Source organism: Protomyctophum bolini, assembly GCF_963924005.1.
Source record: "Protomyctophum bolini genome assembly, chromosome: 11".
NCBI classification, from domain to species: domain Eukaryota; kingdom Metazoa; phylum Chordata; class Actinopteri; order Myctophiformes; family Myctophidae; genus Protomyctophum; species Protomyctophum bolini.
Genome location: NC_137872.1, coordinates 21308421 through 21333286, shown reverse-complemented (window position 1 = coordinate 21333286; position 24866 = coordinate 21308421). Strand labels below are relative to the sequence as shown.

At 45.2% G+C, this 24866-nt stretch overlaps 4 protein-coding genes across 4 annotated transcripts; all 4 read right to left on the bottom strand.

The window, feature by feature from the left end:
• Positions 1–10355: 10355 nt before the first annotated feature.
• Positions 10356–11936, bottom strand: LOC308323352 (E3 ubiquitin-protein ligase arih1l-like; the record flags this gene model as incomplete). The annotated part of the gene is made up of 1 exon (XM_080775081.1): positions 10356–11936. The coding sequence occupies one exon, from the start codon at positions 11934–11936 to the stop codon at positions 10356–10358; it is 1581 nt and encodes a 526-aa protein (XP_080631207.1).
• A 2279-nt stretch (positions 11937–14215) lies between these two features.
• LOC308323351 (mitofusin-2-like) lies at positions 14216–16462 on the bottom strand (the record flags this gene model as incomplete). Its single annotated transcript, XM_080775080.1, has 1 exon — positions 14216–16462. The coding sequence occupies one exon, from the start codon at positions 16460–16462 to the stop codon at positions 14216–14218; it is 2247 nt and encodes a 748-aa protein (XP_080631206.1).
• A 3239-nt stretch (positions 16463–19701) lies between these two features.
• On the bottom strand, positions 19702–21933 carry LOC308323350 (vesicle-fusing ATPase-like; the record flags this gene model as incomplete). The annotated part of the gene is made up of 1 exon (XM_080775079.1): positions 19702–21933. The coding sequence occupies one exon, from the start codon at positions 21931–21933 to the stop codon at positions 19702–19704; it is 2232 nt and encodes a 743-aa protein (XP_080631205.1).
• A 1685-nt stretch (positions 21934–23618) lies between these two features.
• On the bottom strand, positions 23619–24866 carry LOC308323348 (2-(3-amino-3-carboxypropyl)histidine synthase subunit 1-like; the record flags this gene model as incomplete). The annotated part of the gene is made up of 1 exon (XM_080775069.1): positions 23619–24866. One exon carries the CDS (start codon positions 24864–24866, stop codon positions 23619–23621), a length of 1248 nt encoding a protein of 415 aa, XP_080631195.1.

Below are 24866 nucleotides of genomic sequence, written 5' to 3'. Positions count from 1 at the left end.
CCTTAGTGAGGGAAAATCCACTTGCTTGTCGCGTTTTGAACACTTTCCAACACCAAATATGGAGCACACACTGAGGTTATCGGTGGAAATGTCATCAATATGTAGATATTGATCACATCACAGTGATGACGTCAATGTGGGATCCATATTCTGAAGATCGGTGGATCAGGAGGTGAATCCACTAGGTGGAGTAGTGTTGGCAGCGGGCAGTTCTACAGTTATTGCGTGGGAGAGCACAGTCTTCAGGTACTTGTAGGCCAGTCTATGACGCTAGTACAGTTCACAGCTTTGACATACCAACTTGGGAGAGTTCGGAACTTGTTTCCATATTCGGGCATATCTGTCCAGGCAAACAGACAATTGTCTTTCTTTCCTATAGGCTCCGTCTCAGACGCGACATATTACACAGGTTGTGCTTATAACCACGCCCCGGGCAAGTTAAGTTTACTGAGGTTAAGGTTAAGGTTAGGGTTAGGTATAGTTTTACTAGGGCCCGTCACTATGACTGCAGACATAAACATAAACAAACCAGGGATCTCCATATCCCATCTATGGACATAGAAGGGACACGGATACACAAACAGATACAGAGATCTCCATAATATGGACACAAAATGGACACAGACAGAAGGGTACAACAGGACTCTGACAAGGCCCTCGCCCCCCAACACTATCATCAGTCATGATGGAGGTGTGAGGGCTGCAAGGCGTATAAAGTATATAAATGTAAAAAATAGTCACAATGGATCTAATTACAATGTAGCTTCCATGTGAATCTCGGACGTTATGTGGGCATTCTATGTCATCGGTCATCCATGACGTCGGTCAGCTCCATGTTCTAGCAAAGGTTTAAAAATAGCCGATCTACAAGCTCACAACGCGTTGCATAGTGACGCATTGTGAACTTATGTATCGCTATAATTGCTTTTAAAGCCATTTCACAATATGGGGGCAGCAGCCAGAGGCTCTAACTCTTTTTTATGGTGGGGGTGGGGCTTGAATTAATGACATTCATTCAAGAATAACACTAGGTTTTTTACACTCAAAGCCATAAGCTTATAAAAATGTGCTCTTCAACTATGGAAATGTTGTGGCTCAGTCTAATAATGTTGAGGCCCATGTGTATCTCAGAATTCATGTGGTTGTCTATGACGTCAGTCATCTATGACCTGGGGCAAAAAATGTTCAGAGGTAGTTTGTTGTCCTACTGGCCTACTGTATGTGTGCTATTTGTCACTATTTGTTGCTATTTGTTAGTCTGGTGGACTAACTTTTATGTTTTATTGCTATTTTTTGATGATATGAAGCACAATTGTTTTTATTGTTGTATTTGTATTATTTATTTTCCTTTCTCACTTTTAGTTTTTCTATTATTTTATATACTAGGCTATATGTTACAGTACAAGCGAGAAACCAGTAAGATCTAAAAAGGCTTGCTTGTCTCAGAGTTCTGAGGCTCCTAATTGAGCGATCCACACCACCAAAGGCCAGCCACCGACAAAATAAAAACAAAAACAAACGACCTACGCAAGCTCACAACCGTAGCGTTGCATGCACAAAATGTGAACAAATATCCACCAAAAAATGTATATAGGCTATATACTGTATATTTGCAATAGAGACAAATAAAACTATTTAGGCATTACTGACATGCGTGCACAGGCCATTTGGTGTTTGGTATCTGTCCATTTTGCGAGATTATGCAGACACACGAACAGACATTCTTAGAGCAGTGATTCTCAACCTGTGGGCCAGGGACCAATGGTTGGCAAGTGGTCCCTCAAAATCTTAATGATAATATAACATAAAATAATAATATAACAATAAAAAACAGTGCTTTGTGATACCAATAACTGGGGACACTTTATAGTGTATATTATGTTAGTTCCATTGATCCGAGCCAGAACGCAATCGTTTGACTGATGATCATTAATAAGATGGGTGGGCTTTTGATATTGTATGTATTGTATAGTAATGATAATATAACATTAATATTAAAATAATGAATGGAAAAAATATATATGTCATGGCATTTTTTCTTTAAAACAGGGCTCTTTTCAGGCCAAGGACCTGCACTTAAACCACATCACAGAGCACACGAAACCGCTTCGACGAGAATAGACGCTCTACGAGTCTGTTCAGCTTGCCTCCTTCTGGTCTTCAACCACCTGACATTTCCATGTCTCCTCCCTTTTCCACTCTCTTCATTGGCTTCTGGATGCTGTTCTTACACAGTACAAAACACTGATGTTGGCCTAAGGTAACCAAAAGTATGGGCACCCCCATGCCATGGCCCATATCTTCAAAACATCATCCATCCCTACAACCCTTCCCGCTAACTCAGATTAGCTAACACAAGAATGCTGATCGTCCCTTCCCTAAAACACCATGGACTCTCCATTTCACTCTCTCTTCTTGAATTTAGTTGACTATGCTGATATACTTGCTATTTTGTTTTGTTGTGCGTGATCAGATGTTCTCTGCCATACATTTTAAGAATGTGATTTAGAATGTTTAGAATGTTGTTTAGACAGATGTAGGTTAATTGTTTACCTACAAGATGCCACTAACTTGTTCTCTCTGCACCTTTTGTGACAATCTATGTTGACTAGAGGTCATGCTTACTCTACATATTTCAATTCTGCACTCTAAGTCACTCTGGATAAGTGTATCTGCTAAATTGTAAAGGGTAAATTATAAATTGAACAGACACTGAGGAGTCTATAGCAACCAGCAACAGAAGCCAGGGTGGACGGGCCACATAGATGTAGACTGAAAGATGTACAGGTGTGTCTGTGTGTCACGGACTCAGTAGGACAGAATGCCAGAAGGTTAATCCAGATACACTCCTACTCTGTTGAAGTCAGATAATTGAGCTTTCCCCCTTGTTACTGTTAACTGTTAACGTGGCAAACTTCAACCCAGACTCTTCATTCATGCTCAGACTATATATCCCAGTGACAGCCAGTGGTCTAAATCAAGTGTACAAAATACTAGATTGGGGTCAGAGATGAAAAGAATCACCCTTGGGTGAAGTGAAAGGCGCCTCACTCCTTTTAAACAAAAATTGTACTCTATAAACCAACCATAGACTTGGCTTGGCTATAAACTTGGCTGCCATATGACATAATTGACACAAATAGGGGTCTGTAGCCAAATACTGTACACATCAAAGTGGTTGTCCTCCCAAACGTATTTCACATAAACAATTAAAAAGATATAAATTTGCTAATGTGAAGGAGAATGCCTAAACCGTCCAGGGGCTAGCGAAGTCCTCCGACATGAAAATGCTTGACAGAGAGAGGTTTCTATTGACCGCGTTTGGTGCGAGTTCACGCACATCCGATGAGGAGCGCGTCTGTCTGTCCCTCTCCTCCCTCCTCTGGCGGCTGCCTTTCTCCTCCGTCTCCAACTCTTCCAGCCTCTTTCCCATCGTCAGGATCTGGAGCTCCAACGTCTTCCTCTCCTCCTCCATGTCTCTGATCTTCTCGTCCTGCGAGAGGAACCTCTCAAACAGCTTGTCTTTGGTCTCCTCCCATTCGCTCTTCTTCATGAAAGTCTGGTGCATTTCCTCCAAGGGTTGTTGGTCTCTTTTCGTCATGTGAGAGTAACCGATCATGACCGATGCCAGTGCAACGCCAACGCCCAAAAACTGCATGTTTGTCATGTGGGCCTGTTGTGAAATCAGAAGTTCCGACATGACTTTGAAAAAGGAAGAGTTCATAAAGAACCAAGGCCCGGGCACTGAGAGTAGGTTTGAAAAGTAAAAGGCCTTTAACCGGGCGGGCTCGATACGAAATTAAAATAACAGCCAGGCCTGCGGCTTATCGAAGAAGATCATAAATTTGTTGAGCGCTTCATCTGTGAGAGCAAATGCAACTACTTAGACTTTGCACTGCTGTTGATGTTTATATCCCTGAGCTGTGGCGGGTTGCGTCACAGCTAAGCACTGACTGGACAGAATACTTTGACGATGCCAAGGTTGCTATGGTAACCCAGCCTTATCTCACAGAAATACGTATACAGACTTTTGGGTTTTCCAGTTGTGTGTACGGAATTGCAATTACGTACACACACAACTGGAAAACCCAAAAGTCTGTTTGACACTACTACTGTTTTGACTGCGACGGAGGCGTGGCTTTCACTAGTGGAAGTTCTATTTCACCGTGGCTCGTTCGGGCTGGGTGAGTTCGGGTTTGACATTATTTACTATTCTGTCCATTTTGGGTTACAACTTACAACTCGGCTCTACCGAACTTCATAAGGCTCGACACGGCAACTCGCGACCCCAACGGGTCTCCGTCATTGTCTATGGGAAGGATTTCATATGTACAGAGGTTGGGGTTTTCTAGTCATTTACTGTATGTATGGAATTGCAATTCCGTACATACAGTATCTACGTATTTCTGTGAGATCGGGTTGATGGAAAAAACTACTCGATTGTTTTACTTAAAAAGTAATCAATCAATCAATCAATCAATCAATCAATCAATCAATCAATCAATACTGCAATGTAGAGCTATTAAGAACTACTAAGTGAAAGGCCGGAATTGAAAATGTACTTTGGCATCAAAATAAACATTAAAGGTCTGGTGACTTTTCTTTCTTTTTTTCAGGTTTTCAGACAGCCATCTGATTGGTCCCTGACTGACTAACCAGCAGGCTCTTTCTGCCTTGTTCCGCCCTGTTTATGTTGAATTTTCTAAAACATGAATTTGGGAAAAACTCAAAACAAACATATTGTATGCAGGCATGCGCAGTCACCATTCTGCACCTGTGATGTTCCTTTTTACTTTTTTTTAAATATATTTTTTATCCCACGATTTTGTAAACCATTTTTCACCCCTGTGTCGGTCTCGCACAAATTTCTCGCACAATCGGTCTCGCACATATTGTGCGAGAAATTCTCGCACAAATTTCTCGCACAATCGGTCTCGCACAATTGGTCTTGCACAATTGGTCTCGCAGCAACGTAAAGTCAATCCTACTCCACGGTGCAGAGACATGGAGGACAACAGTGAACACGTTGCACTGCTCACTTCACAGGGGTGTGATTTATATTATTATTACAGTATTAGTTTTTTTCTTATGAAATCAGAGAGTCTTCTGTTTCATACGGTATATAGTATGTACATGTCGCTATAGGCCTTATTTTGTGAATAATAGTTGTTCAGGTCCATGCCTTCTCTAAAGTTCTCTCTGGTGGGCGCAAGCTGCATTCAATAGCCAATTACTGACAAACTGTACATGGGATCAACGTGTATTTGTTTTCCTCCTAAAAGTAGACATTCAGGGCTTTCATTCAGTGTGTAGTATGTATATGATATTATTTGTGTTCATTTTATATCTGTCTGTCGGGTCCGCGTCAATATGCCGACGGTCCATTGGTCCGATCGACAACCTACCTCAAACCCTCACCCTAACCCTAACCTCCCCCGGGGCAGACACCTAAACCTAACCACCCACCCTCTCCCGACCCCCAGCGCACCTCGGATCATAGGGTGCTTCCCCTGTCTGTCAATGTCTGTCAACTTCAACCTTCCATATCTCTGCTGTTTTTTCAAACGAGCAGAGTGCAGGCAAAATTGAAGTGGACAAGTTAGGCTTTCTTTTGATGTATGCGGTGTGATTCTCGCTATAAGAGAAAGCTGTGGGCCCCGAAAAAGTTCCTTCGTCCAATGTTAATCGCTCAGCATCACCAAGCCTGAGCTTACAGAATACCCCAGCACACTAAGTGTTAATAAGGTCCTGCTCTGTCGAAGTCACCAACGTCTTTATGAGATTATCAATCCACAGAATGTGAAAATCTCCAAAAAGTAATTAAATCAAACAATGTTGAAAATATTCTGTGATTAACCTCCTTGCCTTGGCTGATTGGCAACATACACATGCAAATGGACTTGCCGCCCCTTTAGGCACCACTAACAATACTGCACCACACTATTTTGGACCTCCTATGCACAGCTTTGTGTGTCTGTGTGTGTATGAGCACAGAATATACTCAGCTAATTGGTTGAGCACAGAATGTGATGTATGATGAGCACCCCTCACTTATCTAACTACTAGAATTTCGCCGGCCTTCGGCCGGCGAATCCTAGTTACATTGCAGCGCAATATGGGAAGAAGGAAATTGCTGGAGGTGACAGACTCCACTTCATGTTTCAGCTGTGTTTTTAAACTCAGTAGTGTGCCCTGCACATGTAGTAACGGATGGGTTATAAAGTATTATAACAGAAAGTGTTTTTTATTTCTCATAAATACGCAAACATGGTGAAACAACTACAGTCACAGAGAGCAGTGCCAAGGTAGCTGCTGCCTGCTAACGATGCGAACAACAGCCTTGCCTGTCGTGTGTGTGTGTGTGTGTGTGTGTGTGGGGGGGGATAGCACTAATTTTCGACATTTTACTGTGTCATAAATATTTACATCTGTAGCCTATATTGTGATTACATTTGACCGTACATTTGACTCTTGTGTTATATTCTTGTGAAATATTCAGTAAAGTATTGTGGTGAAATATTCACCCCAAGTTGATAAGATATGCAGAGAATATAATACCAAGAACCCCCAGTTTGAAATGCATTAGGCCACAGACCCCCATTTGATACCATTTGCTCTCTGGGAAAATCAGGGTCCATTTGGTTCCATTTGTATGCTCTTGGAGTATGATGACTGTGCTAACAGTATTATCATAAAATATGTCTCAGTTTGAAGATTCAAAAAAACATATTTCATATGTGTGAGCTTGTAAAGTAGAACGTTCAACCTAGAGACAGTGTTGCCAAGTCTGATCATTATAAGCTACTTTGGACTTGTTTATCTATTGGTAGTCCTTGACATGGAAATGTTTGAGTTCCACTGCTCTGAAACAACAACAACAAAGTTTGACAGTCAACACTATAATTGATTATTTTAAGACTAATTTCCGGAACATTTCTGATTTACCTACTTTGAACTGGCCTATTAACATTTTTATAGACCTGGTTGCTTGTTTCACTCTCAAATCCACGATATGTGGCAACCCTGGTCCCTGGTTTGTTTTGGTTTGCGTGTAGGGATGGGTATCGTTAGGATTTTTTCGAGTCCGGTACCGATTCCGGTTCTGCTTATCGATTCCGGTTCTTAACGCTTCCCTATTTCGGTTCCAAAATGATATAAAAGAGGTCAAATGTTTAACAAAAAAGCTCAATGTCAGGTAATGTGTATGTTAGTGCTGTCAGGCAATTAATCGCAAAACCTTTTTTGCTCTAAATTCAATGATGAACTGAAAGAAAACGCTGTATTGTAGAGATCAGGTTTGACAACATTAATGTTACTTTTTTTATTTACCTTTTTTCCACATGACGTATGAAAAGTGCAATGTGCATTATTTTATGGCTTGCCCATTTTCTCTCTTTTGAATAATTCTGTGCAATTAGCACATTCAACACAAACAACTGTTTCCATAAAACAAACTAACATAGGCTACTTCTCTATAAGCAGAATCATGAATAGGCCTATTTAATGTATACAAAAGGAGAAGAGAGAGAGCAATGTGTTTGTGGCTCAAACTTTGTCTAATATTGTTTTAGAGCAGTGGTTCTCAAACATTTTCATGCCAAGAGCAAAGCACCCCCAATATTTTTTCAATCTACAAAAATAATCCCCAAATCGCTTATAAATTAAATTAAATTAAATTACTTACTAATCGCTTATTTGGCAACACTGGCCAGAAACCACCAGTGTTGATTCTTTTTGTCTTATTTTGTATAGACCTAGGTGGCTTGTTTCTGCCATAGAGTTATACTGGCAACACCTCTGGTTTCTATAGCTAGCTGGTGCTGCTGCTCTCTCGTCTCTACATGTGTGTACTGTCAGTCCCAGCTCCGTGACTGGGAGATGGGACTGTCGATAGTCTGGATAGAACTTTCTGTTACAGTTAAATCAATACAAAAGTACCACACAACTGAAAAGTATCGCGACTGTGACGGCGATCATGTTTGGACATCTATGGACAGCTATTTTGGACAGCTATTTTTCGTGGCACATTATGTTTAATCACAACAACGTCACGTTTACTTTAGCTCCTCAATGTGTATGTGTCTACGTGCATATGCGCTCTGCGCTCCAGTCTTAAGCATTAACATTTCAATGGCCGAGGATCGTTAGAGTCTATTGTTCCGTGTTGTTGTTATCGCACGTATAATGGTTAGATGTGTGACAACGCAACAATAGGAAGCGATTACCACGGTCCATTCTGTTGCTGGCTCTCCAAGTAGCATGATCTGATTATAATCAGCTGTTTTATGTGCGTGCGTGCGTGCAGGGTGTCACCCAGGAACCGATAGAGAGAACCGAAATTGAATTATTGTAATGGGTACCCGGTACTCGAGCATGTTCGGTTCGGTACCGGATTGGTCCCGAGGTTCGGGACCCACCCCTATAATTGCGTGTGGATGTTTTTTTGTGTTGCTTTAGCATCTTTAGCACAGTAGCTATCAGAGGCTGCTGCTGCTGTCATGAAAACGCAAGTTTCTGTGCCAGAAGCTCACGTTAGGTCTGCGCCCCCCCCTCTCTCTCTCTCTCTCTCAGAGTCTCTCTCTCTCTCTCTCTGACGTTCTCTCTCTCTCTCGCTCGCGCGCGTTACTCTAACACGTCTTTCTGTCTCTCTCTCTCTCTCTCTGTCAGAAAGCGTTGTCAGTTTACTCACAGCACCGTCACTCCTGTCAGTTATTTCGTCGTGTATTGGTAGCCTATATGAGCCCAATATTGGCGTTACGCATTTCACTTGAATAATGTTGTGTGCGCACGTGCGCACGCTGAGAAAGACAGTTATTTAATGAAACTGAAAATTATAACGTGCTGCAATGCTGTCTCGCCGCCGTATAGCCATTCCTGTGTGTGTGTGTGTGTGTGTGTGTGTGTGCAGGCGTGTGTAGTCGGCGGTGGGCTGGCAGGCGAAAATAGCAAAAGCTATACGTGTAATGTAAATATTTCGGCACAATCCAAGTAGTGACAATGAACAATGTTGATTTAACTAAGGGATTAGCTGAGTGTTTTATTTTGTAAATACAGGGATTTAGAAGGGATAAGCACTAATTTCTCCCCTTCCTTCTTTCTGTTATCCTGCGAGGGCCCTAAAAAGCAAGATGGCTGATTGTGAGACTGAAAGAAGTAGTGTGGGGGCGGGCCTGGTGGGCCTATGAGAACACAGAGCAGTGTTGCCAGGTTTGCGAATTGTAAGCGAGTTGTAGTGTGTGCAAGTAGCCTGGTTAAAAGGCCTTGTTTCTGCCCCTGTGGGGCAACAGCAGTTTCTGTCGACCAGTTTCTGTCCACCGCTTTTGGCACGTGACCAACTTAAGAATTGTTAAATTAGATAAATGCACCAAGTCTGTGTGTGTGTGTGTGTGTGTGTGTGTGTGTGTGTGTGTGTGCGTGTGTGTGTGTGTGCGCGCCACGTAACTCGAGAACCGTTCGTCCCACTGACTTCAAATCCGACACACACATTCCACAACGCCACAAGGAGTGCAGTGGCCGGTGTCGAGTCGGTCGGACCCACGGTTGTCCAGAACTGCCACAAAAGCCCTCTGGAGCTGTCCTGTTCTGACATCATTCTGACATCTGCATAGATTCCATATTTGGGCATGCCTGACAAAGAAATCCATATGAGCATAAAAGGGACACTGACATAATAACTGGGTGGGGCATGTATTTCCAACAAATCGTTCCAAGTAGGTCAGTGCCCAATGGGCACCGCTCTAGAGGCTCTGGACAGCCTATTGATCACCCCTATATCTCCATATATGGAGCTGGCCTGGTCTGACATCACAATGATGTTTTGACATCGGCATAGACTCCGTATTTGGGCATGCCTGATAAAGAACTCCATATATGGACATAAAAGGGACTGTGGTGGGGCATGCATTTCCAAGTAGGCCAGTGCCCAACGGTCACTGCTCTAGTATATTACATAATATTTGATGAAAGAAATCACGGAGAAAATCAATGCAGAAGAGAGGTTTGCAGGATGAGAGGTCACAGAGGTCTGTGCTGTCCTATAAAAGTTCTGAGGTATTCTATTTATAGTGACTCATAGGAATAGACTATGTGACAAGACAGAATTCCCACATCCCAGGCCCCGCAGAGTAGTTCTGGAGTGTCCTAGTGGTTCTGATCGAGGGTAGCTACTGGGATGTTAAGTCGGGACTTGATCACCCCGGCTGGGTCACCTGAGTGAGGGGTATGATGTTCGAGAGACCCGAAACCTGATGACCTCAGGATACATCACTGAGAGTGAGAATACGTCCCAGGTGCATCCATGCGATGTATTTTCGTTCATCAGCTACTAAAGAATCCGTTGCATGGGGGGAATGTCCTCAATCCTCTATGTACTCCCAGAGGTCATTCTCATAGCCTTCGTGTACATGCTGTAGCAGTGCTCTTCGCCTGCCCTCACAGTATCTGAACTTATCCTGTACTTTCTGCCTGATGTCCTGCAGAGAATCCTCAGAGATTTTCCGCTCCAGGTAGCCAGACAGCACGTCAGTGGCGTTTTCCAGATCCACCTGGTTGTTCTCGAATATAATGGACTGGTTGTTCTTCCTGAGGTAGAAGGCAAAGGCGTAGGTGTACATGAGTGTGGAGCGGCACTTTCCCAGATAATCTACGGCCGTCTTCAGGAACTTCACCTCGACCCAGGACATGTTGTTCTGGGTCACCTCCTCCATCTTCTGCTTGACCTGATCGTAGAGTTTGTGCTCAAAGCGAAGGCCCTGCATGTGGTTCATGTAGCGGTTGAAATAGAACAGGTACCTCTCCAAGGCTACCCTGGATTGATCTGCTCGTCTTTTCTCTTCTTCTTCAGCATACGTATTGCAGACATGGGTACCATAGTGTGTCCGTGGACCCAGGCAGATCCAACAGAACTCAGCTTTGCAGCTGTGCTTCCAACAAATCATGTGATTGCAGCCGCCGTTCTTCTCTATGGTGACGTGGCATTTTGGACAGTCCTTGGTATTTGCTTCAAACCAGTTTGCAGTTTCGCTGTCATCATTACACTTCTTGACCCATTTCTTCAGCTTAGCACACTTCAAAGGCTTGTGACAGTTTTCCCCACAGCTGAAGCAGAACTCACGGCCACACTTGCACCTTACAGACTTGTCATTTGGATACTGGACTTTGATGACGTGTTGACAGCCAGGGGCAGGACACCACTTTAACAGTCGGTTACACTCTACAAAACTATTTGTGATTAAATACTGGTACTTCAACTTCACATTTGACTCTGTTATGAGACGCATGACCGTGTTGTCATCGACCAATATGTCACAACGATGAGCAGGGCAAGAAATGGTCTGTCCCTTTCCTTCTTTCATGATTTTGTCGGTCAAGTAATATCCCCAGCACCCCATACAGAAGTTGTGTCCACACTCCAGGCCTGTAAAGTACGTTTTGGGATAGTCCAGGTAGCAGATCTGACATGGGACATCCTGTGCAGTTGATGTCATGTTGATCGCACAGGTCTGCGAGTTCTTACTGGGATTGACCACATGACACTCGGAGAACAGCTTGTCCAGGTTTCCATCAAAGTACCTTTCCATCAGCTTCTCTTTATCCCAGTTGAAGTGACTGAGAAAAATGCGCGTGATTGTCACAGGGTTCTGGATGACCTCGTTGACCTTCTGGATACACTCGACCATGTGCTGGACGAGCTGCTCAGTGGTCAACACTTCATGGTGGTAGTCCTCCTCCTCGTGTCCCGGTCCGTCCGTGCCACCTCCGTCCATATTTCTACTCTCGTCTTCGCACCATTGCCTTCCGTCCAGCACAGTATCCACGTCAAGCTCTGAGGTCATGTCTCCTTCATCAGAGTCTTCGGTGTAGAGGAAGTGGTCTGACAAAACCTCCTTTTTGTACTTGCTTCTCTTTTCTACTTGCAACTCCTCCGGTCTTTCCATCCTCAGGGTACTGATCCACTCTCTGGACTTCCTCTCTTACTTAAAGTACTTCTTAAATGCTGTTGCATTTCAAAAGGAGCTCTCCCTTTAAGCAGTGCTCACCCGGGCATTTATACCCCAGAACTCTCGCAAGATGGTGCCTGGGCAGTGATTGGACAGAATTCTGGGGACGTCAGTGTGATGATTATGTAATTGTGACGCCAATACATGGTGTTCCTCATTCATGACGTCATAGATTCTCTGGCAGAGATACAGGCTGAGCGGATCTATCTATCGGTTTGTGCATTTAACCTTTGTATGTATGCGTTTGTGTGTAAACATATCAATTGCCTTCATGGCTGATGTGTTTTTTTCCCCGTTTTTTTTCTTCTATTAGATGGCTCTGCCGATGGTGAATGTAACCATGATGTAAACAAAAAACCTTGTGATAGGAAGTCGAACAGAACGGTGGTTCTTGTACATGGGTGACTGGTCTATATGGCAGTCCGTCGCCGCCACCTAGCGACCTGGCATGCACATTACAGTGCAGCTTCCTCGTGTAAATGCTGAATAAAAACGGGATTTTGCCGTTTTCTCTGCGGACCGTTTCCGTCTAAAAGTGGCCTGTAACTCTGACCGTGTACAAATGGAACTAAACGGTAGGCCTACCATCTGTTCTGTACAGTCTCAGAGTAAAATTAACACAGTGTAGATTGATGTCCCAGATGGCATTCCAAATGCGGGTCAGCCTCATGCTTATCCAAATGAGGGATCGTTGAAAATAAAGCGGTTGAGAATCACTGAGCTCAACTATTGACAATAATACCGCTGCCATCTTGCCAGCAAGGTGCCAGCAATGTGCTAACTAGGTGCAACTTCCCATAGACAGCCCATTCATCCAAACAGAAAAGTACTATCTGATTGTATTAAACAACTCACCAACTCACCAACATTGCAACTGTGCAAAAAGCTTGAATTATCCTCTTTCTATCTGCGAAGTGTTTGTTTCATAAAAATCCACTGTAGACTTGTTATGAGCTACTTCCTGTCGAGAAATTCCTTTCAGGTCGTTTCTTTCAAAGTATTGGAGTTTGGAAGCACTCATTTTTAGTAAAGCAACCTCCTGCTGCCTCCTGCATTATGTGCAAATTCAAAACAGGTGGTACACAGGGCTGTTGAGTGATATCCAACGAGCACTCCCAAACTCTGACACTTTGGAAATAATAAACTGCACATAACTTATTGACAGGAAGTAGCTCATAACATGTCTTTGGTGGATTTTTATGAAACAAAAAATGTACATTTATTAGTTAGGACTTTTCTGTTTGGATGAATGGGCTGTCTATGGGAAGTTGCACCTAGTTAGCACCTTGCTGGCAAGATGGAAGCGGTCTGAAATCTGAATATCGTCAATACCGGGACCCCAATCCACACTGTAAAATCTAACTCATAAACCAACATAGTGGAAAAAGTGGCACTCCAAAATAAAATATTTTATTGAGACATTGCTTCTCAGCCAGTCTTGCATCTTTTATTTTGTAGTGCCGCTCTTTCTACTTTGTTGGTTTATGAGTTGTTATATTTAAATCTGAGCACTGCCTTAACCAACTGCAGTTTCCAGAGGAAGCGCACCGGTTTTTCTTTCTTAGCACACTGTAAAATCCTCAGAGTTACAGATCCACCAGGGCCCGCTTGGACCGCCTTGTAAGGATCTCAGATTTGTATTTTACAGTTAGGTTTCACCAGTTGGTTTGGAAACCTAACTGTAAAATACAAATCTGAGATCCTTAGATTAGCCAAAATGGCAGGGAAGATCATGGGTATGTCTACACCTCCGATCACCCCCCATGTCATCTTTGAGCAGGCCACCATTGGACAGGTTAAGAAAATTGTGTCTGACCCCTCCCTGTACTATACCCCGAGTATCGGCTAATGCCATCAGGTAGGAGGTACGAGGTCCATGCGCGCAAATATAATAGGTACCAGCATTCCTTTGTCCCTCTATCAATCACACTCCTTAACAGAGTCCTTGCAGAGGGCAGACAGGGTAGGGGTCAAAGGTTATGAGGTGATGTTCTTCCTCTTTTGCACTAGGTATGCTGGTGGGTGGTTTTTTAATGTTGTACAGGTCACTGTGTGCCTTTGTTGTCTTGTATTGTGTATTGTATTGTATTGTATTGTATTGTATTGTATTGTATTGTATCTGTTTCCTTGGGGTCCAAGACAAATTTCTCCCTTGGCAGACAAGATAAAGAAACCTTGAACTTGAACCTTGTACCTGACGTTGTGAAGCAGTGTTTTTAGCGGTCCTGCTGGAGATACTTCTGTGTGAACAATTTGAGTCTACTCTCCAGAGAACTCGCCTGGTTACTCAGCACCGTCGCTTTTTTCTGCAGCGCGTCCATCAGTTCAATCTTCCGGTCGGCACCTTTGATCTCGTCTTTCAGGTTCTGCAGAGTCACATCGACCTGTTGACACAGCTGGGCCAAGGTGCCCGAAAGCTCCTGTTGGACCTGGTGGCTGCAGTTGGAGACGGTGTAGCTGACCACGAGCTGCAGCTTCTCGCTGGCGTACTCCACAAACTGCCTCTTGAAAGCCCTCTCCTTGGCTTTCGTGGTCCACATTAGCCTCTCATAGACGTACACCCCGCCATACATACCCACTGACAGGGCGATTAGTCGCCAGCCCATCGCCTTCCAGACAATGCCTCCAGCAGCAATGATGCCCATAGAAGTATGGGAATTGAGCGAAGCAATGCCAGTTACCATGGTTAGCAAGCTCTGAGGGGAGCTGGCGCTCACCCGTGTTAGGTCCATGGGTTGAAGAACCTGGTCATTGCAGCCCATGAGCGCCCGCCGGGCGTCCCTGGGTCCCAGGAAGCAGTTGACCAGCATGGTCCATCCCAGGGTGAAACGGAAGCCTATGTCTTCCTGGAAGTCGCTGCACAGCTTGTTACAGGCCAGGTCGTAATTCAAGCTGAAGCATTTCCGAGGAACCAGCGTGTCCATCTGCTCTCTGACCTGAGCTGGAAGCAGAGGCTTCAAACTCTCCATCAACTCCGTCTGTGTGGTCTGCAGTTCATCACCGATGGCTGTGGAGCACCTCCCTGACATGTTCCTGCCCAGGCCTTCCTCAATGTGCCTGTGAAGCTCATTCTTGTAGACCTTGAGCACCACCTGCGAGGGGTGGAATTCCATATGGAAGTCATCTACAAGCATGTATAGCCTCTTTATCTCCTCAGCCATGCTGTTGGACACCTGACTCTCCACCTTTTCAGTGATGTTCTTGATCTTGATCTTATAGTTCATGGTCAGCAGGTCAAGCTGTTTTTCTATAAACTTTAAGCGATCCCGACAGTCCTCGCAGGTCTCTAGGCAGTGGACCCTTTGCTTCTGAGAAGCGTTGTGTACATCGTCCATCATGTGGTGCAGGGCTTCTGAGATCTGTTTGGCCCTCATCGTGTGCTGCTCAAATTTGGTCTTCACCGCAGATTGCGAGATGCACTCCTCAAAGCGCCTCTCGAAGTTCTCAAACTCAAACATTCTGGCCTGGAATCCTTTTGAAAAGGCACTGGCTTCTTCTGGCATTCCCTGGGCTTTCCGCACCCTAGCCTGTAGGACCTCCTTGGCGGAGACAAAGAAGATACGGTCGCTGGCCTGAGCTCTGTCCACCACACCCAGCTCATCCACCAAGAAGCTGCTGCAGCGATCCATGTGCTGTCTGCGGACATCCTCCATGTCAGGCTCAGGCTCAGAGGCTGAGGCGTCCCAGCGATTGTTTAGGATGAAGATGTTGGGGCTGGAGAGACGCTTGCTGACTTTGTGAAAAAACGACTTCTCCACCTTCATTAGTGTCGACTCAGAGTTGGCCACCAGAACAAACACGTCTGCATCCAGGCAGAACTTTTCAATCCAAGTGTCCAGCTCAGTGTCGACGTCAATGCCGGGGCTATCCACAAGGACCAGGTGGTCCCTAAGCAGGGCACACTTGTCTTTGGGCCACATGACACACACCAGGCTGCCCGCATCCAGGTCCTCGTCCTGGTGGAGAGCATGAGCCAAATGGTTCACCGTCTTGATGTTCTTCCTCTCTTCTGAGCCCTCAGTGAGCAGGAAGGCCTTGTTTCCATCTGTACCCTCCACCTGCAGGAAACAGTTGGTGGTGTGGCCAATGCCTGTCGGCAGCACCTTGTCACGTAGCATGGCGTTGATCACAGAACTCTTCCCATTACTTGTCCTTCCAAAGAAGGCAACCTTCATGTGTCCGCGGGCCAGAACCTCTCCGATCCCAGTCACCTTGGACAGGTAGCCACGTGCCTCCCGAACCTGCGCTTCTGTCACAACTGGGTCTAACTCATCGTTCATAAGTGTGTCTAAAAAAGAAGAGCTCTCCTTTGTGAAGGCAGCCAGCTCCTGGAAGATTACATTGATCTCATCCTTGGCTGCGGCAAAATGCTTGAGCGGTGATGCATTCACATCACTCATCAGACTCTTGTCATTTGCGCTGTGAATCACGTTGGAGATGGGTCGTAGTAAATCCAGAGACATGGTACATGGATAGAGGACTGAATTATTGAGTCTGCTTGAAACTTGTTTCCTCACAATACAGTTCTCAAAGCTAATATAACATCACTGTTACATCTTTTTTTTCCTAATGATGTAAGTCAGACAGTTATCCTATATTATAATTGGTCAATGGGAGGACTGGCCGGCTGGTAGTGTCATCATCATCTCCCCATCACTCAGCCATAACCATAAAAGGAGCTCCAAATGCAGCGACGCCCAGATATGGAATGTCTTAACCTCAATGTGTCTTCATGGCATTAGGTACAAACAAATCAGTCGGCTCCATATATGGGCACAGAAAGTGGGCATGCATGTGTGACAGGGCCGAATCAGTTACACAGTACTTAATCAATTACCTTGTTAACAAAATGTTTGTGTTATTGTGTTATTACCACCTTATAAGCAGGGGTGAAAGTGGGAGCACTGGAGCTATCAAAATATCAATACATTATATACTAACGTCAGAATCGGGCAGATTAACACACAGGTGTGTATTAGTTGAGTTTTCTTAATGAAGTGCTTCTGAATTGTAACGGTATGTTTATGTCAGTCAGCGATGCGATCCGTTGTTATTAATCCACATACGCACGGACTGGAGAGACGAGAAGTGTTTCTCTCCCTTCGGCTCGCATAACTACCAGACTACCAGTTCACTTTGCAGGTTGAAAATCCGGTAAAGAGCGGATACGGAAACGGATGTTCATTTCCCTAAGTTATAGTCTCGCGTAGCCAGACAACTATTCCACAATCTCCGAATGCTATATAGAGTCTGGACCTATAGCCCCCATGAGCTGAGTAACAGAATGCTATATAGAGTCTGGACCTATAGCCCCCATGAGCTGAGTAACGGAATGCTATATAGAGTCTGGACCTATAGCCCCCATGAGCTGAGTAACGGAATGCTATATAGAGTCTGGACCTATAGCCCCCATGAGCTGAGTAACGGAAGCTGCCATTTCCGTTCACGAAAACATATTTTAAAATATCTTTAGATTTATTTATTTCCTTTTCTGCTAAGCAACAAGCTATAATGCTTAGACGTTTTCTATTTATATTAGGATAAATGTGCGCGACTGTAAAGACGAAACGGAAGTGGCGAGGAGGCTCCACTTCCGCTTTATAGTATACTCATGACAGCTCTTCCGTTGGCCCAGACTGTATGATGAAGCGTTTGGAAATCGCAGAGGCAACAGTCCGGTAACGCGAGACTACTAAGATATGCGTGCATATGACCGGATATAGTGGGCTCTACGACTAATTAAATTCCTCGAACGTTCAAAACAGTTTCTGGTTGGCTGACAGACTGACACAGCGAAATATTTAGTTCTGATTGGTTAAGATTAAGAACGATAAAAATAAAAAACACAGGAAACTAAACCGGCAACTTTTGTTTAATGAGAAGCCACACAGAAGATTGCGATTAAACAAATAATTTAAGCAAAATGGCAATGCAATGAACAATAGCTCTGTTAAGTTTACTGCCCTTACTCTATATGCTATGTACTGTGTTGTATTGTATGCTGTGTATAAGGTTTACACACAGGACGTAGAGCACCAGAATATACTGGACTCTGGTATGAAAACAACAGCCACACTGTATGATACAAATAAATATGCCGGTAGGCTAATGGTATTGCTTATTCTCTACCACGCATTGACGTGATGAATATATGTACCAATGCCAGGGTATAATTGGTTATCGATGGTGACGTAACGATGACATGTTTCAGTGTCGGGTGGACTAAATGTAATGCCTCTATGTATACATGCCTGTATGTAATCTGACACCACTGCCATAAGAGGCATAATTAATCATTACCATACTTCAAAACACTACTTGTTTTACTCCAAAAGCAAGTAGCTAAACCTAAAGTACCATTTTCAACTGGGCTGTTCTGATATGCCAAATAAGTTGAATTTGATTGAGATCAACATGATGACTAAGATGACATGAGGCTGCTGAGACATGCTGTCTTTACGGACATTCACGGATACATATGTGAATTGACACTGAAGAGACGGTCACATCCAACAAGCTTAAAGTCACAGTGTAATTTTTTTGGTCATTTTAGTTTGACCTCAGTCTGAAACGGCCTCAGAGCCAATCAGAAGGCTCCATCCCTTCAGGCTATTGTAATGGTGGAATCTTGCTCACTGCAGCTGTGTGCGGCTAGTGTTTGTAGCCTTCCTACTCACGCTGCCTAAGGGAGAGCGAGATGGTCAGTGTGAAGCATGTTGTTGCGAATGCAGTGAGCACTTACTATGAGACCTAGCAGATCATGTCTGTGTGTGTGTCTGTCTGTCTGTCTGTCCGTGTGTCTGTCCCGCTATCCAAATATGGAGTGTGTTGCATCAGCAATCACTCAGCTCCATATATGGGCACAAAAGGGGCCAGGTCCACTCAGCTCCATATATGGGCACAAAAGGGGCACCATATAAGGAGTCCCCAAAGCAGCTATACGTCCAAAACCCAAATATGTACGAGCTGCGTTCGCTTCCCGCGTTTGCGCGTCTTACTCGTATATGGAACCACATTTCATCTATAATTGTTTTAAACTAGTACAAATGTTACCCTGGTCTCTTTTCTCCCCTCATGGGTGAGAAGAGTGAACAGGACAGACGCATAGTCACCATTCACAGCTGGCACTCTATGGTAAATAGGTATGCTAAATTGATCTAGCTTGTTGCTTCCTGGTGACCACTACCTTATTTGGACATGACTTCAGGGGGATGGGAAACCGTACGATGCTGTTTTTGTACACTCTGAAAATAAAGCTGGATTGGATTTTGTCAGATGCATATTTTAGTGTCTTAAGATTGATTGATTTGATTCAAAATGAGTAGCACACTGTCTGGGCAGGTGTATTTGGAGGAACGTGAGCTATGGGAATCAAACAGGTGAATGAAATCAATATTAATTTATACAGGTATTCACAAGAGTGTATGTCATCACACAGTAAATTTGCGTTTACAGGAAGTAATTAAGATTTAGGGGCTTTTAGGGACTTTTGATATGCACAAAAATGGATTTTATTCAAAGATGTTGGCATCAAACCCAAGATTCGATCACGGGTCTCCCGTGTGGAAAGCAAACATCGTAACCATTAATCCAAAGGGAATTGCTTATGGTTTGCTCCACAAACCTAATAATGAATTGCATTATTATAGCACTTTTCCAAGTGCTAAAACTTTAAAAACATATTTTTCACATCACCACATCTTTAAATTAGAATCTGATCGCCTTCGCTCAACGCCCCTTCGTCTCCAAGCAGAGTGAGGAACTTGGACACCCTGTGCTCCTGGTCCATCTGCAAGGACCTCTCAATGAGCATGATCAGTTTCTTAATGCCAATCCAAATGGTCTTTCCTTTAATCTGGTGTGCGATGCGGGCCCTCTCCTTCTCTGTGAAGCTCCCCAGCAGCTCCAGGGCGTCGACCAGCTGCTCTACAGTGTTGATGTTAGGGATGTGGATGGTGGTGCTGAAGACGTCCAGCATCTTCATCTCCCGCAGAACGTCCTTCCTGCTGGTGGTACCGATGATAAGCAGCTTGCGGCCCTTGGGCGGGGCTTTCTTCAGCAGCACCAACAGAGCCTGGAGGACCAGGTTGGAGAAGCGAGGACCAATGGGAACATAGTCCAGGAGACATTCAATATCGTCCACCACCACGCAGCTCAGCTGGGACTTGTAAGCGTCGTCAAACACCTTCTTAATTGCCTGGCACTTGCACATCTCGGGGTATCCGATCATCTTGTCTGGTGTGCAGAATTTGATGAAGGGGAACTTGGAGTGCTCTGCTATTTTGGCTGCCAGGGCTGTCTTCCCACAGTGAGGAGGACCCTCCAGCAGTACAGAAACCAGAGGTGTGCGGTCACTGTTCTTGGTCTGTTGTACCAGTAGCTCTCCGTCATCCAGAACGTCAGACACTCGGTCGGCCCAGTGAATGATCCCATTCATGATGTAGCTGGCATAGTCCTCCTGGTTGGTACCAAAGGCTGGTTTGATGTCATTGTTGAGAGATGCCATGATGTCATCACGGCTGACCTGCAGCTTCTCTGCCCTCTCCATGTCTACTTCTACTGTAGATGTAGCTTTGATGTGGCGGTTCATGGCGGTGGACTGGGCAGCTCTGACTAGACCCTCCAGCTCAGCGCCGCTGTAGTTCTTGGTCTCGGCGGCCAGCTCATTGACGTCGACGTCCGCAGCTAGCAGGCCGTAGCCCCTCATCTTGGATGTGTGTATGTTCAGGATCTGAACTCGACCCTTCTCATCGGGAAGACCGATCTCCATCTTGACCTCCAACCTACCGGGCCTCATCAGGGCATCGTCTATGAGGTCAGGTCTGTTGGTCATACCGATGACCAGAATGTTGTTGAGCTGCTCCACTCCATCGATCTTGGACAGCAGCTGGTTGACCACAGCGTCATGCACGCCCGTGCCGCTGGCGTCTGTGCCTCGCTTCTTGCATATGGCGTCCAACTCGTCAAAGATGATGATGTGGAGTCCACTGTTAGCTCCCAGCCTCCTCTGCTCATCTTCGGCCTCTGCAAACAATTTTCTAATGTTGGCTTCAGACTCTCCCACGTACTTGTTGAGGATCTCTGGGCCGTTGACAATCTTTGGCTCACGGGCATTGAGCATCGTTCCAATCTGTCTGGCCATCAGGGTCTTTCCACAGCCTGGAGGTCCAAACAACAAGATACCCTTCACATGTTTACATCCCATCTGCTCCACAATGTCTGGAGGGAAGACTCGGGAGGCGAAGGCTCGGCGGAAGATACCAGAGAACTCTTTGTCCAGACCACCGATTCCCATCTTCTCAAAGTTCCAGTCCGGGTTGATGATTGTTTGCCGTGCCTCCATGGTCTTTGCTTTGCCACCTAGTGTGAGGGAGGAGCTCTCTGCCCTCTCAAATATCACCTGGCTGTTCTCCACCATCAATCCGATGTCAATCTTCTGTTTCTTTCCAGAAGCTGGTTCACCCCTCAGGATGCTGGGGTCCATGGCTTCAATGCCCTTTATCACCAGATCAAACTTCTTGCGGCAGAAACTAAATACCAACTGCTGGGTGACGGAGAACGCCTGATTGACGAACTGCTGGACGAACATGGTGGCCATCTCGTCTGAGTCGCAGGGGGAGGTGTGAGTGCTCCCTTTCTGCACAAAGTCGATTTTAATAGTCATGGTGCCGATGCACTGTGTGGACATGTCAAAGTTGTAGTTGGCCACTTCAACGTCCTGACCAACGGAGATACGTGCCCATTTCCTCTGAGACAGGTTGAAGGCGATGGTCCCAGGGACCACAGTGTTGTGGCTCCTCACTGTAAACACAAACCTGGCGTGGTCGGAATTGGCCTTCACAGTTACATGTTGTCCAGCCTGAAGTTCCCTCTCGCTCACCACAGCACAGTTGGTGAGTGCCAGCTCATCTGTCGGGCATTTAACCGCGTGCATGGTAAATACTCTCGGGGGAAGGGAACTTGTTGATGAGGATCAGGACCTGCCACAGTGGTGTCCATATAAAATTCTCCTTAAAGTGAACGGTTGTCCCGAGTCTAGAACCCGCCACAGTGGTGTCTGGTAAGAACCTAACCGAGATGACAGACCTGATGATTAAGAAGAGTGGATCTGAAGATCCCTGTAAGCTGGAGGGTGCTGGAGTCTCTCTGGGTGAGAGCTGGCGGGGGAAACTGAAGGTTGAAAACGAGCATAGACAGATATTCAAAAAGTAGAGTAGATACTGCTTACGAAATAGTGTTTTATATAGCACCAGTAAGACGCGCAAACGCGGGAAGCGAACGCAGCTCGTACATATTTGGGTTCTTTTAAGATTTATTTTTAAGTTATTATTTTTTGAAGTCTCATGTCACCATGACTCAGCCATAACCATATAAGGAGTCCCCAAAGCAGCTATACGTCCAAATATGGAGTGTGTTGCATCAATCACAAACAAATCACTCAGCTCCATATATGGGCACAAAGGGGGGACACACGCACGCACGCACAGACAGACATGATCTGCTAGGTCTCCTAGTATAAGTGCTCACTGCATTCGCAATCATGCAGCACTGGATGTCTCTGCTGGCTCCATATATGGAGCTCTAGATCAAATGTAATGCCTCAAATCCTACAAGACTTATTGACATTGTTAAACCACTAGAACCACTAGAAACATGTTATATGGTGCATAATAGCCTTATTGTTAAACCGACTAGAACCACTGTAGAAACATGTTAGTAGTATAGGGGCACTTCACCCAGGAGGGTGTTGTGAGAAGATGATGCAATGACAAACATTGCTAAAGGGGATAACATAGCGCTGTGTATAATGTAGCCCCAGGACATGTCTGTGTCTACGTGTGTCTATGAATAGTATGATCATTATGCTTGATAATATCACAGTTTAACAATATAAAACGTGTATGTTGCACACTGACATCCCTGTTTTGAACACATTTTCAAAAAATGTCACTTGTATATTTATAATTTCAAAGGGATGTGAAGGAATGCTTTTGTGTAACATTAAAGTGTGTTTACTATAGATGCTAAAGTGTTAATATGTCATACAGTATGTTACATTATCCTAGATGCTAACATAAATGGTAATCATTAAACGTAAATATTCAACAATGTCTTGTTTTTAATTGTTTATTTAAATACTTTATAATACATTTCTTATTCTTTTCCGTGGACTGTGATTCATAACAATTAGAGGTCTGGGCAGAGCTATATACAACCACTGGGCATGGCCATACAACAAAAAAGGAAAACATAGGACAATAAGTGGTACAAGTTCAACACTGTCTCTATGCTTGATATGGTAATGGTATGTACACGTATACTGTACGTGACACTTGACAGTTGTGTGAACAAGGCACCTTATACAAAAACAGTGGTGGTGCAAATGCAAATATATACAATATACAAATATACATTATCTGATTTCCCTTGACAACCACAGGAAGCAAACTGGTTCTGTGCACACTTCATAGTGGCACACGCAGATTAGACACAACAACAGACCGACATGCGGAAACAACGGTCGGATATGCGGTCGGACATGCACTGCTTGCGGTTAGAGTTAGGTTAGGGTTTGAGGTAGGTTGGTCTAATGACAGTCGGACCAATAGTATCTCTAAACTAAAGCTTGTACCCGGAAGGGGCTAGCTCTGAGCCAGGCTTCTGGGTGTGTCTTCGGGCGGGCCGAACTGGTTGGTTATCAGGATGGTTAGGTGTCCATGGCCCAAGGCTTTGATTGGAGTAGAAGTCCATGGGATACACCTCCTGCCAGCCAACCTGCTGCAGAGCCACGGCAGCCTCGTATGGAGACAGCAGCGGCTTGGAGAAGGCTGTGCCCCAGTCAATAGACAGACGTGGACAAGCGATCTGAACCCATGCCTCCACGTCTGGCATCAGGTCCAGCTTGCTCGGGAAAACCTCAGACAGCAACACTCGAGTGAAGGACCTGCCTGATGCCTCGAGCTTGGACTCTAGGTGCTCAAGAACTTTGGGGCTGCCCTGCCGGCCCAGGGTACCCATGATCAGGCCCCATTTCTTGGCCGAGCGTGCCTTGTTGATGGCCTGGAACCTCAAGGTCCGCATGGCGTCATGATCGTAATACTCCCTGGTGAACACCTTACTGTATGGGTCATATCTGTAAGCGGGTATGTCTGGGTTGGCGATCATAATGGACTCCAGGTGAAACCGTCCATCTCCCAGGTAAATAATGGCATCGACGCGGCGTTCCAAGCGAGGGGAGGTGCAGCCCAGGATCTCTCCTGGTGAGAGGGGTCGACATTGGGGCACCAGCACCTCATACTCTGCTTTCAGCACGGCACTCACTGCCTGCAGCGCGGCCACAAACTGAATGGTGCTGACAAGTGCCAAAGAGCGTCTGGAAGGGAAGTTGAACTTGACTGTGTCCAGGAAGTGTGCGTTGTCCATCTGGATATCCACAAACACGTACAGCATCTTGATGCCTGCCGTGGAGTCTATGGGGATCAGGCAGCTGTGGCCATAGTGCACCATGAAGTCGGCTCCCAGGGCGCGGGCAGTGAAGTCGTCCACACAACAGGCGCCATACGTCACATCACCCATGATGATGGTGTCCGCTTCTGTGAATGTCTCGATGATGTCGGCGATGACACACGCAAACATCTGCAGCCCCTCCGGAAGCTGCAGAGCCACTCTCTTAGCCTGGCCCTGTCTGAGCCGCCACACCGTCTTGTGGATCTCAAAGTTATAATTGGCAGGCAAGGCTCGGATGGCGTCCTGTAACTCTGGGTCTCGCAGGATCTCCTCTGGAATTTGATTGGCGACACGTTGTGGCCTTCTAACCGTGTTTTTTTTAGCAGACACAACTTGTGTTTCGCTCAGGGGTGCCGCCAT